The sequence below is a fragment of the Pseudopodoces humilis genome, chromosome 6 (genome assembly GCF_049639895.1).
Source record: "Pseudopodoces humilis isolate 2021_Gansu_Grassland_sample_001 chromosome 6, ASM4963989v1, whole genome shotgun sequence".
NCBI classification, from domain to species: Eukaryota; Metazoa; Chordata; class Aves; order Passeriformes; family Paridae; genus Pseudopodoces; species Pseudopodoces humilis.
The window spans coordinates 34,568,078-34,585,096 of record NC_142205.1 but is presented as its reverse complement, the minus strand read 5'-3'; the positions used below and the strand labels follow the sequence as shown (position 1 = coordinate 34,585,096).

Here is a 17,019-nt window from a genome sequence, read left to right as displayed (position 1 = left end):
CCAGGATGCCATTGCCCTTCTTGGCCACCTGGGCACAGCTGGCTCATGTTCAGCTGCTGTTGACCAGCACAGATAACCTGACTATATAGAAAGTTAGCACTGTAACAGTGACTTCAAAGTACACTATTATAGGGCACTCATAACCTTTACTGGCATAGACTAGCTAGTACAGAGTGACATAAGCCCTCTAGAAAGCAAGCTCTGGGTGTTCCCAAACCTCTTTCAGAAATGAATCCTGGAAGATTCAGCTGCAGCAATTTGAGACATTACCACTCAGCTCCCAGTACTGAACCTTCTACATTCATAAGCCACAATGCAATCTTCAAAGTAGAAATCACTAGGATTTTATTAATCTATTTGCACTTGACTGCCCAAATTATCTGAAGATAGAGCAGCCACAGCAGAAGGATTGTAGGTGGCACAGGTAGGAAACTCATCGTAAGCCATTACAGATATATTCAGTAGGAGTTTCTCTGACAAAGGCTTTCTGTGGCCTGCAGTGAATACTGCTACAACATACTCTGAGGATCCAGTGACAGGAGTCAGTAAATCACTTTGTGAATGAAGCTCAATAGCAGACCGATAGCCAGTCTAGTTTGAATGCTTTATTTCCGGCTTTTAAAGATACCAATTTGAAACAGAAAGCAGCAATCAATCTAAGGCACAGTACACAAGAATCTAAACAACTTTACTAATACGTTAAGGTGTGCTTTTATTACCCAATGATTTTATTTAAGTAGACAGAGAATAATTAAAGTGACAAGACACACTCTTTTTATTCGCTCCCCCCTCTTGCCATTTCCTAGCTAAAGTTTAGCAAAGATTCCATCAAATGATCAGTAAGCCACCAATTTAAGAGAATGATCAAACAGATCTTCAAATACCTGTGGAATAATCCTCATGATGCTGAAGTTCTATTACAAATTAATCCTGGTGTTTCTAGACACAGAAAGTGACAAAAGCCAGAGCTGTAGGTAACTGTCACGCTCTAGGCATTCAACTGCTCCTTTGCAGAGGTTAATGCGCTGTCGGACAGGGTGAGCGCACAGCATATTACTGACAAGGAAATCACTGGGATTATGGTTCATAACTTAACTTCCACTACAAAAAACAGGATGATTTCCAATTGTCTCCATATCCAATCAGTCAACCAAAATTCCTTGAAGGTTTGTACTACCAGGGATGCTAGCATGTACTCTCTATTCAAATGTATTCTCAGCTGTTGTGGAACAAGGTAAAATAGTCCATAAGGACTTCTTACCTCTTCATTAAAGCTTTGAAATAGTCTCCACTACTCCTCAAGCCTCTTTGCATGTCAGCATTTTCAGCAATTTTCTTTTCAAAAGAAAAAACCTGGACTAAATCTTAGAAAGATAATTAAATATTCTCAACATAAATTTTATGTGTAGAGTCATAGTTCCACTTCCAGCCCATTATTCCAGATGTCTGACAAATATATTTTTAACTGTCAAAGCAAAGGGCCTGTTGAATGATTATTCATCACTTCTGGCTACTCAGTTCTTAGGAAAACAAGCAGACCATAATAGCCATTAAATGCTAGAAACAACCATTTTGAGATGTAATAACTGGTGGAACTTGGCAGTGTCCTCTTCTAAGTTGAGATGCTAATAGGAGAAAAGAAATTAAATGCAGTCTACTACTTGCTCAGTTGGTTGACTTAGCAAAGGGTTCGAAACCATGAAGTGAAACTGAGTGAATCCTGGAATTTTATTACATGCAGCACCTAGGAAAAAAAAGAAAAGAAGTTTCTAATTTGCTACATTTGGGATTAGTGTCTCTGTCACTGTATTTTATCACCTAAAGATCCAGTTACTAATTCTACTACAGTGGTATGATTATTCTTTTACAATCTGTTTAACCCAAGACATCTTGAAAGTATTTAATTTTTAAGTTAAAATATAATATTACTGACTGCTGTAGTGCAATTAATGCCCTTATACTACAATTAAAAACAGTAACACAAGTCAGGAAAATCTCTCTTTCAATCCTGATTAACTTAATGAGTTCCTTCAACACTAATCTCTTAAACACAGAACTATAGGAAGTAAAAGAACAAAGAATAAGCAAGGCAGTCTAACAAAATAATCCACACTGATTAGCAAATTGTACTTCCTACTGATCTAAGGGTTCATTAATGAGATGCCTGGCACAATGACTACTCTTAGATCACTTTGAAGCTGCGCTTAACATTTATATTCTCCCTCCCTTATGCCATATCTAGGGAAGGCAAAGCAGTCTGTTTTAAAAACCTTCAAATTAATCATATACAGTCCAGGAAAACAAATGAAGGTTGTAAATATTTTTGGGTTTTGCTAAGACTTCAAAGAATTTTGTGAAAGCCTACGACATCAAAACGCAAAATTAAATTGTCTCCAGTCTGCACTAGGACACAGCTGCCCTGCTAACCAGCATTCCATACTGTGAATGGACAGTACCACTGCAGTCTTCAAAGACTAATTCATGACTTCTTTAAAATCTACATTCAGTTTTGTAAATCTGTGACCTAGTTAGGGTCAAGCAACTTTGTCTGCAAAAGAAAATACATACCATAACTTCCAGTTGTATTGGCACAAACGATAGCACCAAAGAACTTTGGAGCATACTTCTGGATTCTGGAAATAACTTTCTGACAGGCTACTGTTGGGTCTGTTCCCATCCTCATGTATTCCACAGCTTGATAACTAAAAAAAACCCAACCCCATACCCAGAAAATTAGCCATACTCAGGTTATATAATTTAAACAACTACAGAAGAGACCTTGGTTTCTTTGAATAATGGAAACACATGATATATAATTTTTAGACCAACTTAATATTGGCAATTGTAACTCAACTTTTACATAAAAAGCAATTAAAAGCAAGACTAAAAGGGACTATGAGATGACATCTATACCATGTATCAGTCTATGGCAGGCCAAGCCAAGAGAGAACTGATCGTTTGCAGTAGTAGAGGCAAAGCAAAAGATCAGTTAAAAAACTGCAAGGAGCAGTGGCTTAGAAGACTTAGAGGCTTCTATTTTTCATTACATAATTGAATTTGACATTAGAAGTAATTGCTAGTTTTGATAAAGGTTAATGTCAAGATAATATTTTGAGGAAAATTCAATATTACATTACTGATTAAGCATTAAAAAAATCTTTCAGAAAAAATTTAAGTTTCTGAAAACATCAAAATTGACACATTTTATTTAAGAGTATGAAGGTATCATGTTTTCATCAAGACTTTGAGCCACTTTCAAAATTTTTGCAAAGTGATTAAAAAAAAATCCTTATTCTATTAGTAATCAAAATGAATTTCCTTCATATCGAAAGGAATTGTTTGAGATGAACCAGTTGCATTTCCAAAATATCCTGTGGAAAAAAATTACTTATGTTTCCATTTTCTTTCAGAACCTGAAGATTAAATGATAACTCAAGACATACAAGCAAACATTTTATCACTTTGATGAAAGATGCCTATACCAAGACCAACTTGTCACACTAAGGCATCTACAGACTGCATTAATTACAGATGTTATCAAAGTACCACAGAGAAGAGTGACTCTTGCATTTTGAGACTCCCTATTATCTTTGATTTATTCTAACAGTCAAATAGGTTCAAGTTATCTAAAGATAACTATCTGAATATAAAGCTGTATTTCACAGGGGTCTCTTCACTAATCAAAAACTCAACAAGAAGTTACTATATCAAGGAAGGCATACAGAAAATATTAGCAATTTTGCCCTTTATTTGACACTTCCTTCACTTCTGGGAGGTTAATTCTTGTCTTTGTTGTCATGTGGGAATATCTAATTATTATGGAATTAGTGAAAATCTTTATCTATAAGAACCAGCAATGAATCACCTAGTCTGGTGGTTAACCCACTGATGCCAACATGAAACATTTTAAGCATTACAGACAAACACTTCAGGCTGCTTAACTGCAATCTAAGCTTTTACTGACTAACCTTGCAATGGAGATCAACTTACTGCTCATCTTGGTATTTTGTATGGCAAGATAGATCATTTATGAAGTTGTCAACGGCCTTGGATTTGAAAGACTGACTCAGAACAGTTTGAAATTCACTGACAACATCTGTAAATATGCATCAGCTAGCAGGCTTTCTTGGCTGCCAGTTTCAGAAAAGTTGTCTGAGCAATATAAAGGCCACTTCTATATTATCCTTTAAGCATCAGTGCCCATTATGTTCAGCATGGACTTCCGTAATTGATTCCTGCTGAGACTGACTCACAAGGATGCTCATGAAGAGAGCCATATCTTACACAGTTTATGCAAACATGGTGACAACACTAAAACACCTCTTTCAGTTTCCAATTACATGCAATTAAAAAGGATTTCTGCAGTGATACCTCCTATGTGAGCTGAGACCCACACCTCATCCTTTCTACAATTTATGATACTTTCCTACACAACAAATTGCTTTGGAGGAGAAAGCTAATCAGTTGTGCTAAAAAGCATATGGGTTGGAAATATTACCCACCGACTGTTTCCTCACAGCTTGGTACTATTAAGGAATCTGTCATCAAGATATTTAAGTCTCTTCTTTTAAGACAGATCATAATGGTAACTTGGCTCTGCTACTGTTCTTTCCCCTTTCACTCCTTCCTTTACTCCCAACTTCAGCAGCCACTAAGTCAGACCATATTTTTAATCAGTATCTTCATTTGCCGAGTCCACATTTTGCTGCAGAAATCTAGCAAAGTCTGCCCTAAGGACAAACCTGGGTAAGAAGCGCATCATGATGTCACCATCCCCAGTGGCTGCAGCTCCTCCAGCTGTACTATCTGCGTAGGATCCCGCTCCAGCTATCGGAGAATCCCCAACACGTCTGCAGTGAACAGCGGAAAACAAAACGCAAACTTTGCTAGCTTTATTGCCTCCAGCTGACTTAGCATTAAACCCACAGGAAAACAGAACAGGTAAAGAGGTCAATCCACTGCAGTCAAAAGTCTTGTCTTAAACTACCTGTGAAAGTGATCTGTGATAACCTGACAGACCTGAGGCTTAATCCACCTCCAATGCATAACCATCTGTTATTATACTGACTATAGTTAAGCCAGTGAGCTTTAGCCTGTGGGCAACAGTAAGCAGCTGGGGACATTAATATGTTCAATAACTTGTTGCTAAATCCAGAAGTTGTCTGACTTGGTTGACAGACAATAATCCTAACTGTGTAGAAAAAGTATCTCCAAGACAAAACACAAGCCTGAGGCTCTGATTTTATGTACATTTCTTAGGGGACTTTGCACCTCTCCAAAATGCTTATTTGTCTCTGGTGCCTTGCCTTACAAGTTGTCTCACAACTGTGCCAGTGGTTTGTGTCTCTACATGGTAAATTAAGCAAGCTGAGAAACAAGCATTCCCTCAAATAAACACATGTAGTCTTTCAACTGAATCACTCAATATTAGGATTTATGGCAAGTGCACAAAAAAAAAAAAAATCAAAGCCGTTTTGTGATCTAAAGGTTAACGTTTTAATAACCAATGACAAGTTTAACATGGGAAACAAGGTGGGGAAGAAGGCTTTTTTGTAAAATCAGACATACTAACCCTGGAAGTTTGTGGATTGCACCATTAGTAGATGTCCCAGAAGCAACGGTTCCATTCACACCAATTACAACCATACCTAAGATTTTCAACAGGGAAAAAACATATTCAGAAACACTACTAACATATTTATTTAGTTAGCACTACACTTATCAAACAGAACCACAATGCCCACACTATCCAAATTACTTATCTCCTGAAATACAGGAGTTACTCTTTAGGAAAACAAGTTATTTTTAAAAGAGATTTGAAAATTTTTGCAATCTATTACAAGTGCTCAAAAAGGAATGTGAAATAGTGAATGCCACACTGTTCAGAGCTATATATTGCTGCTGCTGTATATGCAGCCACTGCCTCCTGATACACACCTTTTTAACCAGTAGAGAACAAGTACCTGGTGTCACCACATTGAGCACCAATACCATCAGAACAATTACAAATTGGTAATTATTACAAATTGGAAATTAGAAATGGTACTTGAAGGAAATTAAACAAGTCAGAAGCATGAGCTTAAATTTGGCAGAAGATGACATATTGCCTACCAAAGTAACTAGAATTACACAATGGACAACCAAATGTATGGATGAGCCTACCCCTTGCTAATTTTGTGCTGGAAGGAAAGCCACTGCCTCATACTAAAGAAGTTTAGATTGTCACTTGGAAAGATTTGGGATCAGTTGTTTCTCCAAAGAGCAAGACTTTACCTCCATAGAGCAGGAGAGGGCATTAATTACTGCTAGCATAAAACTCGAGTACAAAGAGCCAGGAAGCAAAATTTGATGAGCTAAATTCTGTTTCTCTGAAGTCTCTAAGCAGTATCTTCTTCATTTTCCTGACCAGTAGGAGCTAAAAACATAGAGGCACAGACCCAATGGCCTCTGCAAAAAAAAATGTAAGGGCACCAGCTTCTACCAATGTCCAACATGTATGCTGAATGAAGACTCCTCTCAAAATGTGCTACTCACAGAGATATTTCATATGTAAAACAATGGGGTGGGAAAACTTGAAATAGTAATACAAAATACCATCATTTACTACAAAACAGCTTAGGATTACTTCATGATCGATCAATTCCTGAATTGTATTTAGCAGATATCTCTCTCCTCACACTCCACAATTTCTAAGTTTTCCACCACTTACCGAATTACCCCAGCAAGTAAGCTAGCTATCAACTTGAGAGTTTGGTAGGTTGCCTGACTTCCGCAGACTATTAATTGATTATTAGTAAGATGAACTAGAAACAAAGAAGAAAGATTCACACTTGAAACAGCTTAATTCTTGGTATTGTAAAGACCATCAGACAAAAAGTTCTGGATTGCTAAACTGAGAAAAATCCAAACTAAACCAAAAAGTGCAGGTTTCAAGACTACAAAGTATAAAGATATGAAAGACATAAATCTGTAACTGCCCTAGTCCTTTGTCTGATCTACTCATTAATCAACTTATAGGCTTAGCAATTAACAGTCCTCCATCAGAAAACTCTTAGAAGTTTCTGGGACTACTACTAACCTGTTTTAATGTTAGTTTCTGTAGAAATTCACTGATTTAGAAAAAAGACAAGCAAAAAAGAAAGCAAACTTTATTTTACAAGATTAAGGAGCGTGACACACACTGCTTTTAGCTGGCAACAGGACTACTGGTATACTCATTTCTTCTACCACTGCAAGGCCTTTTAAGTTGGTCTGACAGCACACCATAATCAAGCATAATTATTTTTAACTTAGTTTTCTAAGCATCCACAGCTGGCCAAGCAATTATGCCAAAGTATCCGTGGGAAAAGCAGCAGGGCAATGATAAAGAGCTAATGGCAAAAAATGAAGCAAATGTCTGTGCAACCAGTGAACTGGAAAAAAAACCAAAACAAATCCTACTTTTAGGCACTCCATCCTAACAGGTAAGTAACAGAATCTTGAAACCACTATAAACAGGAAACAATTCCTATATGAAATACTTTCCTTAATACTTAATACTTTTCTTAAATACTTAAATAAATATGACTTAATCATTAGAGGAATGAGAAAAAAAAGATCACCATCAGAGTTACCAAAAGTTCTTACCAATAGTATCATGGTTCTGAACACTTCTTTGTGAGCTGGTCTGTTCTTCTTTATAAGTTATTTTTTCACGCCGTTTATAGGGTCCACAGGATTTTGAAGAGTCTGGCACCACATTCTGTAATCAGTTTGTTATTTGCATGAATAATATGACATATTCAATACAGATATAGTAAAAAATATTCCAATCAATACCTATAATCTACTATAAAGGAAATAGATATCCTTAATAGATGTACTTAATAGATGTACTTAAACCACAGAGTTATACTAAGATCCCACAGATTGTTTTGTTTAATGAATAAAGAGTGGTTTCTAGTATTATAAAGTAAAAAGGTTTTCCTGGAGAAGTTACATTGTTCAAATTAAAGACTCTCCTTTGCTCAACTGACTGGTCAAAAAAAACCCCAAACCAGTGTACAAACGTAGAAATCTGTAACACCCGAAGTAAAAAAAATCCCCATTTAAACAAGCCAAGCTTACCACAACAGGCAAATTTAATGGACATCTGCACTAACCTGATGTATTCATAGGTCTGCATAAAGCCTCTCAACTAACTACTTAAAGATCTTAATTATTACTGTAATATTTTCTTTCAGAAATTTATACATGCACTGCTTTGTTTATTTTGCTAAGTCCTGTTCCAGTTAAAAACTAAAATATAATTCTCACACCAAAACACAACTGCAGCAAGGTCAAAAGCAGCAGGATCTAAGAAATAATAACTAGACACATACACTTCCAAGTCAAACAAGTGCTTAGTAACATCAAGTTTTTTCTCTCTAGTAAGCAAAATTTCTTTTTCTTCACATGTAAAGTGTAACTTCAGTATAAGCTAAAAGGAAGAGGCAATGCTGCACTACGGACTTTCTAAATCCCCCCTTCACTGCCATCACTGCACTGTACCTTCCAGTAGTTTGGCTGACAGCTTCGATTAAGCCACTCTGAAAACAGTGAAAGGGATTTCTGGGTAGTTAAATCTTCATATGGGAACCCCATTCTTACAGCAAACAGGGAGGCTTGAAAAGCAAGAACAAAATAAAAAAGAAACATTGATTTATTCACAGTTTTATGATAATCCATTCAGGTTATGGTTTTTTTTTAGAAATCAACAAATTCTAAATCCTTTTTGGAGATGAGAATCCATCTTCAGGGAGCAGTATCAGCCATTAAAGTGATGTAGAACTGCAGGAGCCAACTCTCGATTCACAGGCAGTAACATAAAAGTTTTCCCATTGAAAGAGAAACAAATGCAACTCTGTTAATCAACTGGACACAACTAAGAGTGTGGAGCAAAAACAGACTAGGCTGTGAGGGTCACAGAGATAAGTAAGTCATACAAATATATTTTCCTTAAAAAGCAAGTTTTTATCATAAATAACAGCACATTTGCAATTAAAACTCTGATACTTAAAGAAAGCAATCCACCAGCTTACATCATGTTACACTTCCTCCTTGCAGCTTTAAAAGTGACAGCTTCCTTGTTTTGAAAATAAATATAGTATTTATATAGCAAAAGAAATACCAACACAAGCAATGAAATAATGCTACACTTCTAAGAATGACTTATCATTAGGCAAAGGGAAAAGAAAAAAGATCAACTGTTCTTTCATCTTTCAGCTGTAGATACCTTTGATATTTCCCAGTAACAGATACTGTTGCTAGGTTCAGAGGCTTGAATTTATGTTATCAATCCTTGATAATAATGTCACTATAATACACAGTACACAGCTGAACAAATTTATCCAGTCCAAAAATTAAGAGAAGCCTTCAATTATTTCTGGACTGCTTTTCTATGTTTTTCTTAAAAACTGAAACAAGTAAGGTATCATAGGAAAAGAAAACTGACAGCTTAAATGAAATATATATTTTCTTACTTACAGAACAAACAGGAAGAATTTGGTTTTTTTGGGGGTTTTTTTGTTTCATTTTTGTTTTTTTGTAAGATAAAATTGTGCTTGTGTGTGTTTGTCAGCAATTCTTTCACAATTTTTTAAACATTGTTTCTATTCCAGGAAGCATGGTTCCTAATTTTGCATCTTGAATAAAAAATGCCTGCAGAGATTACATACGTTTATACAAAAAGATTTTACCATTCTATTTTTTCTGTAATGTAAGTATTTCTACTTAGAAAATAAACTGTTTGTTCTCTCACATGCCAGTCTGAATGTTCAAATGGATTTTCTTTTTATTCATCTTCACCCGGTGAACACAATCAGTTTCTCTTATCCAAGTTCCAATTTCCACAAAAAATACATTTCTTCAAAAGAAATAGTCTTTCTCAATTTCTCCAGTGCTTTCATTAATTCATTAACATTAAACATCACCTCCAGTTTTTACTCAGCTAAAAATTTAGCTTTCATATCTTTCTTTTGCCACTACTGGTAGACATTTTCTTCTGAGCAAGCTATCACTGACAGTAAGAACTCAGCATAACGAACTTGTCCATATACCCCCATTAGGCAAAGAGTTATCTTCACAGAAGATACTACTTAATGATACTTAAATCAACACTTTATTCCTTCTGTTTCCTCATCTTCCTTATCCTTTCTGCTCATTCTCCTGATTACAATTTAAAAATACTATGATAACTAGCAATGAGGGGCAAATGAGTATTAGAAGTATTTCTCCCTCCACTACTAAACTCCTGACCAATTTATTTTTCTGCACTACATGTGAAATCTCTCTTAAAAAAGCCACTCATAATCATGGTCAATTGCCTTACATTAAATAGAATCTACAGGTTTCTCTGTTCAGACCTTCAGTCAAATTGTATCCTCACCTCTCAAAATTGTTCCATTTTACTCCATCAAAAAATTGCTCCTGCACTTACTTCAGTACATTCTAATTCCTTCAAGAATATTTTATCGTCTCATATCGATTTCAAAGCACTTGGATCACCATTAATGCTCAGATGTCATTTTCCACACTTATCTCCATATTTCTTTCTGAGCAGGTACAGGCTCGGAGCAGGGTTCTTAAAAGCCAAGAAACTTGCTCACCACTCACATACCTCTGGGGAATGAACATCTCTTTTTGAAACTGGTACTATTCTACCAACAGCAGCCTGTATTTAAAAAGCTAAACTAAGCCTCCAATTTGCTATTGCTCTTTTGTTGTGTCTGGGAGTACAGCCTCTAAATGAAGTTTTTTACATTTAAGTTCTCACTAGTACTTTTAAACTATGAAATACATTAATCACACTCAATATATACCAAAATACTAGAATTTAACTCTAATGCCTATCATGCCATTCCTTGGAAAAAGTTACTTCATCATTTTAAATGCAACATTTACATCTAACAGTTTCTATAGTGTCTTTCAATAAATCATCTTTGGTACCTTGGATATCAGTGATATTAGCAAAGCCTCGGGATTACCAGTCAGCATTTGCAGTTAAGCTGATGGAAAAAAATATAAAACTATTTTTTCCTTCTAAAAATAAACCTATTTCATAGACACAGAATGAAACAATGAACACTTTTGAACTATTTTGAGTAGACTGATTTGATTGTCAAGGAATTCTTCCACTAATATTACCAAGATGAAAATTATATTACCAAGTGGCAATTTTATTAGGAAGTGTTTTAAAACAAGGATTTGACTTGGAAATAGTTAAAGGAATAATTACCTGACTCTCCCACTAGTAATGTATGCTTAGTGTATTCAATGACCTTTCGTGCTACACCAATTGCATTTTTCACACGCCTGAGATCCGCAACAGCCCCAACTTCCATAGTGTTGCTGGAAACAAGGAATATTTAAAACTTATTAAAACTAAAACAATAATTGCACATTTTTTACTAGACAAAATCTGTTCTCATCTAAATCAAAAAGCTTGCTCCTTTAACGTAATGCTTTAATTGTTCTATGGCACAGATAGACATCAGCACACTAGTAGGGAAAGACTTCCTACATATAGCTTCCTTTCACAGGCATGGATATGTTGCCCAAGAAACAATACTTCCATTCACAGTAATATTTTCAGTAGAGTAACTATTTTGTTACATAAGCTCATAACATGAACTTGCAATTACTTTTTAATCAGGACAGCTTTAAATAACAAATAAATTATTGAAGACAATTTCTCTGAAAGTGAAATATTTATGGACTGGATGTAAAGGGAAAGCTAACAATGCTACAAACCATCTGTTTCAACTGTTATACCTAGTGAAGAGTCATTTCCTACTCTTCCAACAATCAGGTATTTTTCCTTGTTCCAAGTTAGCTTGTCCCATAGTCAGCCCCAAAGCAACAAGATCCTTTAACAACCCTCAAGTGTGTCAAAAATGGTGTGAGAAACAAGTTAATGGAAGCTGGCTTTCGCTGGTACTATATGAATTGATATTATATTATTAATTATATTGTTGATTAAATATTATGTCATCAATATTGAGAGAGTGATACACATTGTGGAGTGGTTGATGTAGCAGCAGTGGCCTAGTTTTGAGGTTGGTTTTCATGAGGATGGTTTTGTGTGTTGCAGTGTGAACTTGTTTACACTGAATGGCTGTTGCTGGCCAAACCTTTGAGACAGGACCTTGAAAGGAGCATAACTTCATTCAATGATAGCCCTGAGGACCACAGTGAAACTGCATCAGCGCCAAGGACAGTGACATGGACAGAGACTATATAAAATCAAAATAAATATGCATCAAACTGATGCAATACCAGGGGTATAAAAGTCAGAGCTGCCATTTTGTGGACAAGCCTCAGGCATTTGGCCACACTCCCAGCGCTGTCCCTTTTGCTTTTATAAAACTTTTATAACTCATTCCCACTTGGGGTCTGAGTCATTTATAACAGCAGGGATCATTCTTTTCTCCATACAGTTTCCTTACCCATCCATAATCATTGCATCCAGAGTTGTTTCTCCACTTTCATCTGGGCTTCCTCCATATCCCACACTCCCATCGCACTGATCGATCTCACACTGACCACAGCCTCTCTCAACCGCGTCAAGCTCTGAGCCTCCTGACTCTAAAACTCTCCAAGCTGTAACCAACACAAATAATTAAATGTCACTAGAGAAAACACTTTTCACTGCTGCTTAAAGATGGACATGACTCAGGTGTGGTGCACAACATAAGTGGATAAAAAACAGTAAACTGTAAATTATAAAGTGAAAATATAAATAGAACCAAAAGAACATAAAGCATCACTTCTCTAAATATTCTTTTTCTTGCATATCTGATTAATGTTTCTTAAAGAGAAACAGAGCTTTTCTTCTGACTGAGGTATTATTTATTAACAATTACCACAAGCTCCCCATATCAAATACCCTTCTCTGCCCAGAACCAATCATTACTTTATCACTGGTTGTTTAAAGCCTTCTGGGAGAATAAAGAAGGAAAAAAAAAAATTTTGACTCTAAAAAAGAAAAAAAGGCCAAAAAAAAGAGCCACCCTCAAAAACTTCACATGAGAATATTAAGAATATATTCCATATAATATATATATTTTTCTATATAATTATATATAATATTAAGAATATTAATAATATATTCCAACTGCAGAACAAAAAGGTATAGACCTACATCACTAACTACATAAGTACTAAAGCAAAGTGAAAATTACATTTAAGAAATTAAGTCTCCATGTTCTCCTGTTCAACCCTTGGTCTTTTGTTCTTCAGGATCTAGATCATGGTGCAACTTTTTAAGACATTACAGATGTGTCAGATGATGTGACTTGAGTACACTGAGCCTGAAGGCATTGCACATACAAGATTTCACAAGGATGGACCTCAGGCAAGATATTTAAGGTGCTTGAGCTTGCTGTCACTGATAATCACGGTCCTGCTTACTCCTATTTGTGCTGGCTCTGGTGCTCCATCACCTGACAGACCCAGCACAGGGGAGGCAGCACATGCACTTTTAGCTGAAGTAAACTGAAATAAGCTGAAGGGAGCCAGCTCTTTTAGCTGAAGTAAACCACCTCAAGAAGGCTCGTGATCACAGATGCTGCATGCCAACTACATGAAGTTGCCTGCACCAGGGAAAAAGTAAGACTTAATACCATGCATCCATCTCCGCATATGCTTGCCTCTACTACAAACTTCAGTGTGAGGAGTATTCTCTGACTCATATTACCTTTACTGCTGTGATAAGGCTTGGTACAGGCTTTCAGAAGCTGCAAAGCAAAGGCCTTTTTCATGAGTATTTCACTTCTGACTTTATTTGTAACTTATTTCACAAGCAAGAATTCCGTAGTATGGGGTTATTTTCAACTCTTCTGTAATAAAAGAATCTGCAAGTCTTTTAAAATTACTGTTCACAGCTAACGTATGTTGCCATAGGAAAGCCCGCTTTGACTGTCGATAACACATCATAAAACAACAGAGCTTCAAAGAAATAATATAACTACCTAATTCTTTAGGGGAAAAGATGGAATCCCAAAGAACCCCATAAATCACCATTAAAAAACACTGCACAAGAGTGAAAAACCACATTATTAGCAAAAGTATGTCTTTGATCTAGCTTTTCCGCAGTTCCTAACTCCGCTCCTTAGTTTTGGTGGGTTTTTGTAGCGTTATTTCCCAAAGTGAATAGTGAAACTATTTGCTTGCAGGCTCCCGGCGGCAGAGTGAAGGAAGGGAAAGCTCCGGGGCTTGGTCCTTCCCATAAGAAGGGTAACTCTTTCCAAGGCACCTCCCGCCACCTCCCCGCCGGCAGCGGGGCTGCCTCTGAGCCGGATGGGGCAGCGCGGGGAGCAGAGCCCGGGCCCTCCGCACCCAGCGCCGCTTGGCAGCCGGGTCACAGCCCGCTCCTTCTGGCCGCACACCAGCCAGTCACGCCCCAGAGACTCATTTTTCCTTAAGCAGCACCAACACCCAGGTCTGCCTGGCGGCCCCTCAGCAGGAGGGCGCTCCCGAAAGGAACCGAGCAGCGCGGCACAGCACCGGCCCACCCACCCCGCTCCAGCCCGGGCACCCCGCCGGGACACCTGTCTCTGCGGCCGTCCTGAACGCCCAGGTGTTGATGACTACAGGCAGAGCGGCAGCTGAGGCGGCGCCCGCCGGCGTCAGCACAGCGAGCAACAAGAGCGCTACCGCCATCCCCCGCCAGCCCCCGCCGCGTCCCGCCGCCATCGCCGCCCGGTCCTCTCAGCCGCCTCCAGCCAGGCGGCGCAGGCGCACGGCCCTGCCCAGCCCGGCGTGAGCGCGCTGCCCGCGGGCGGAAACGGTGCCGTGGCGAGGAAAAGGTAAAGCCTCAGCTGAGGCCGTGGCCCACGCCCACAAATACAATTTGCATTTCATAAAATCGTAGAATGGTTTGGGTGAGAAGGGACCTTAAGAATCACCTGGTTCCAACCCACGTGCTGTAGGCAAGGACATCTTCCAGTAGAACAAACTGTGCAGAGACTCGCCCAACCTGATCTTGACCTTCCAGGAATGAGGCATGCACAGCTTCTCTGAGCAGCCTTTTCCAGTCCCTCCCCACCCTCACAGTAATGAATTCTTTCTAATACGTAATCTAAATCTACTCGGTTTCAGTTTGAACCCATCCCCTTTGTCTTGTCATTATGTGCATTTCTAAATAGTCTTGCCTCAGCTTTCCGCTAAATTCCCTTCAGGTACTGGAAAGCTGCAATTAGGTCACCCTGAAGGCCTGCCTTTTCTACACAGAACTACTCCAATTATCTCAGCTTTTCCTCATAGGAGAGGTTTTCCATCCTTCTGAGCAACCTGATGTGGCCTTGCTCCAACAGGGCAATCTCCTTCCTATGTTGGGGTCCCAGAGAGCTGGATGCAGTACTTGAGCTGGATCTCACCAGAGCAAATTAGAGGGGGAGAATCAACTCTCTCAATCTGCTGGCCATGCTGCTTTTGATGCAGCTTTTTTATTGAGTCTGGGTATGTGTCACAGCCAGCCTGCTTGTGCAGGGCCCCCACCTGCCAATGAGATTGCCAGTGTTGCTGGAGTGCAGGAGCTGGGCTGCAGGTGGGAACAATCTCCCCCTAAGCTCAGGAGATCCACTTGCAACATCTTCATGTGCTACCTGCTAGCATGGATGTCTTTGTCAAAAGTACCTTATGGCACAGAGAGTTTTTGTGTACAGCAAGTTTTGGGACCATTACAGCCAAATAGCTTATGAGAAAATTTGTGAAAAGGCTTGTTTTACAGAAATCATAGAATGTATAATAAGTAATCTCTTAATTCTGCCCTGGCCATTCAAGCTTTTCATGGTAAACAGTTAGCAATAGTTTAAAGCCATTTGACCCATTGCCATAGCACTCTGACAGTTTCCAGGTCTGAAGGCTTACCTGCTGTAAGCACAATTCACTTGTTTGTGTTCAGGGTTGATTAGGTTCAAGGAGCTGCTGATCATCAACCAGCTATTGTACCTGAGCAACATGAAAAAAGGTGACTTTTGCTTCTATGTGCATATAAAATTTGCTCTTTTTTTTTTTCCCCAAATACTCTTTTGGCATATCCTCATTACTCCTTTTTAATGTATAATGGGGCAAACTCAATTGTTAGCAGCAATATTGTTGGTCTTGAGTTTGTACTGAGGGACCTCATGTGTGAAAACCTGAGGTTTGTAGGCATATATAAATTGTGAGTGCATCCAAGCTGGTTTAAGAAGCCTGAAGCAATGTTATTTTTATTGTAACGAAATGTTGCACAGACTTTGGAATTAAATGATTGACACAAAATAAATGTATTATCCTTTTTAACAGAAGTCGCAAAATTATAAAGTACAGTATTGGGTTTTACTTCAGTTATAGTATGGCCTTAGTTTCAGCCATTTCCCAAAAGCAAAACTACAAGTAATCTAGAGAAACCTTTACTCAGGTAAATACTGTTAGCTGATTTATTTCTCTTATTGTTCTTATTTCTGTCACGTATTTCTGTGTAAAGCTGTTAGGAAAGGGAGATGGGCCAAAACATAGACCCAAATTAGTATTAGCTGAAGGGAAAGAGAGCAAAGTATTTTCAGGAAATAAATTTAGTAATAAGTAAGAAGAAAAATATAATCCATCACATTCATAAAGTGGATACATTAATGATATTTTTATAATGTAGTTTTCTTTTAATGAGATAAAATGGACTATTATGAAAGAAAGCCACTTTAATATGGGTGTCATTCAAGTAAAAGTATTGACTCTGATGGTTTCATCTGCAGGCTGAGCCTACACAGCTGTGGAGAGAATGTTTTGTATGACTTGAAACAGCATAACATTATGCTTTGAGGCTCATGCAGAAATTCGGTTGGTTTGATTTCTGTGGCATGCTTTCTGACTAGCACTCAAATGTGAATGACTTTCTGCTAGAAATAAATACAATCTTGAATTCATGCTTTACTGTATACAATGCTATTTAATATATTTTTATAGAGTGTGTGAACAAACAAAGCAAACACTACTTTCAGATACACTGTATAAAACCAAGAG

The 17,019-nt window shown here is 37.9% G+C and overlaps 1 protein-coding gene across 2 annotated transcripts; it reads right to left on the bottom strand.

The window, feature by feature from the left end:
• Window positions 1-590: 590 nt before the first annotated feature.
• On the bottom strand, window positions 591-15,418 carry AGA (aspartylglucosaminidase). Of its 2 annotated transcripts, none has more exons than XM_088056548.1 (9): window positions 14,925-15,418; window positions 12,465-12,618; window positions 11,255-11,367; window positions 8,530-8,642; window positions 7,627-7,741; window positions 5,573-5,648; window positions 4,743-4,850; window positions 2,569-2,702; window positions 591-1,744 (listed from the first exon to the last, which is right to left on the bottom strand). In XM_088056548.1, the coding sequence occupies exons 1-9, from the start codon at window positions 15,022-15,024 to the stop codon at window positions 1,644-1,646; spliced, it is 1,014 nt and encodes a 337-aa protein (XP_087912674.1). In that variant the 5' UTR covers window positions 15,025-15,418; the 3' UTR covers window positions 591-1,643. The 2 variants fall into 2 exon arrangements, with proteins under 2 accessions (XP_087912674.1, XP_005518059.3); XM_005518002.3 differs by lacking the exon at window positions 14,925-15,418 and adding an exon at window positions 14,568-14,760.
• Between the last annotated feature and the right edge of the window lie 1,601 nt (window positions 15,419-17,019).

Excerpts from the sequence above, each read along its gene's own strand:
- AGA (XM_005518002.3), bottom strand. The coding sequence starts at position 14,712 with ATGGCGGCGGGACGCGGCGGGGGCTGGCGGGGGATGGCGGTAGCGCTC. Across the intron at positions 8,643-11,254 it reads ATTACTAGTGGGAGAGTCAG|CCTCCCTGTTTGCTGTAAGA; the intron begins GTAATTATTCCT and ends TTGCTTTTCAAG. Across the intron at positions 1,745-2,568 it reads CAATACAACTGGAAGTTATG|GTGCTGCATGTAATAAAATT; the intron begins GTATGTATTTTC and ends TTTTTTTCCTAG.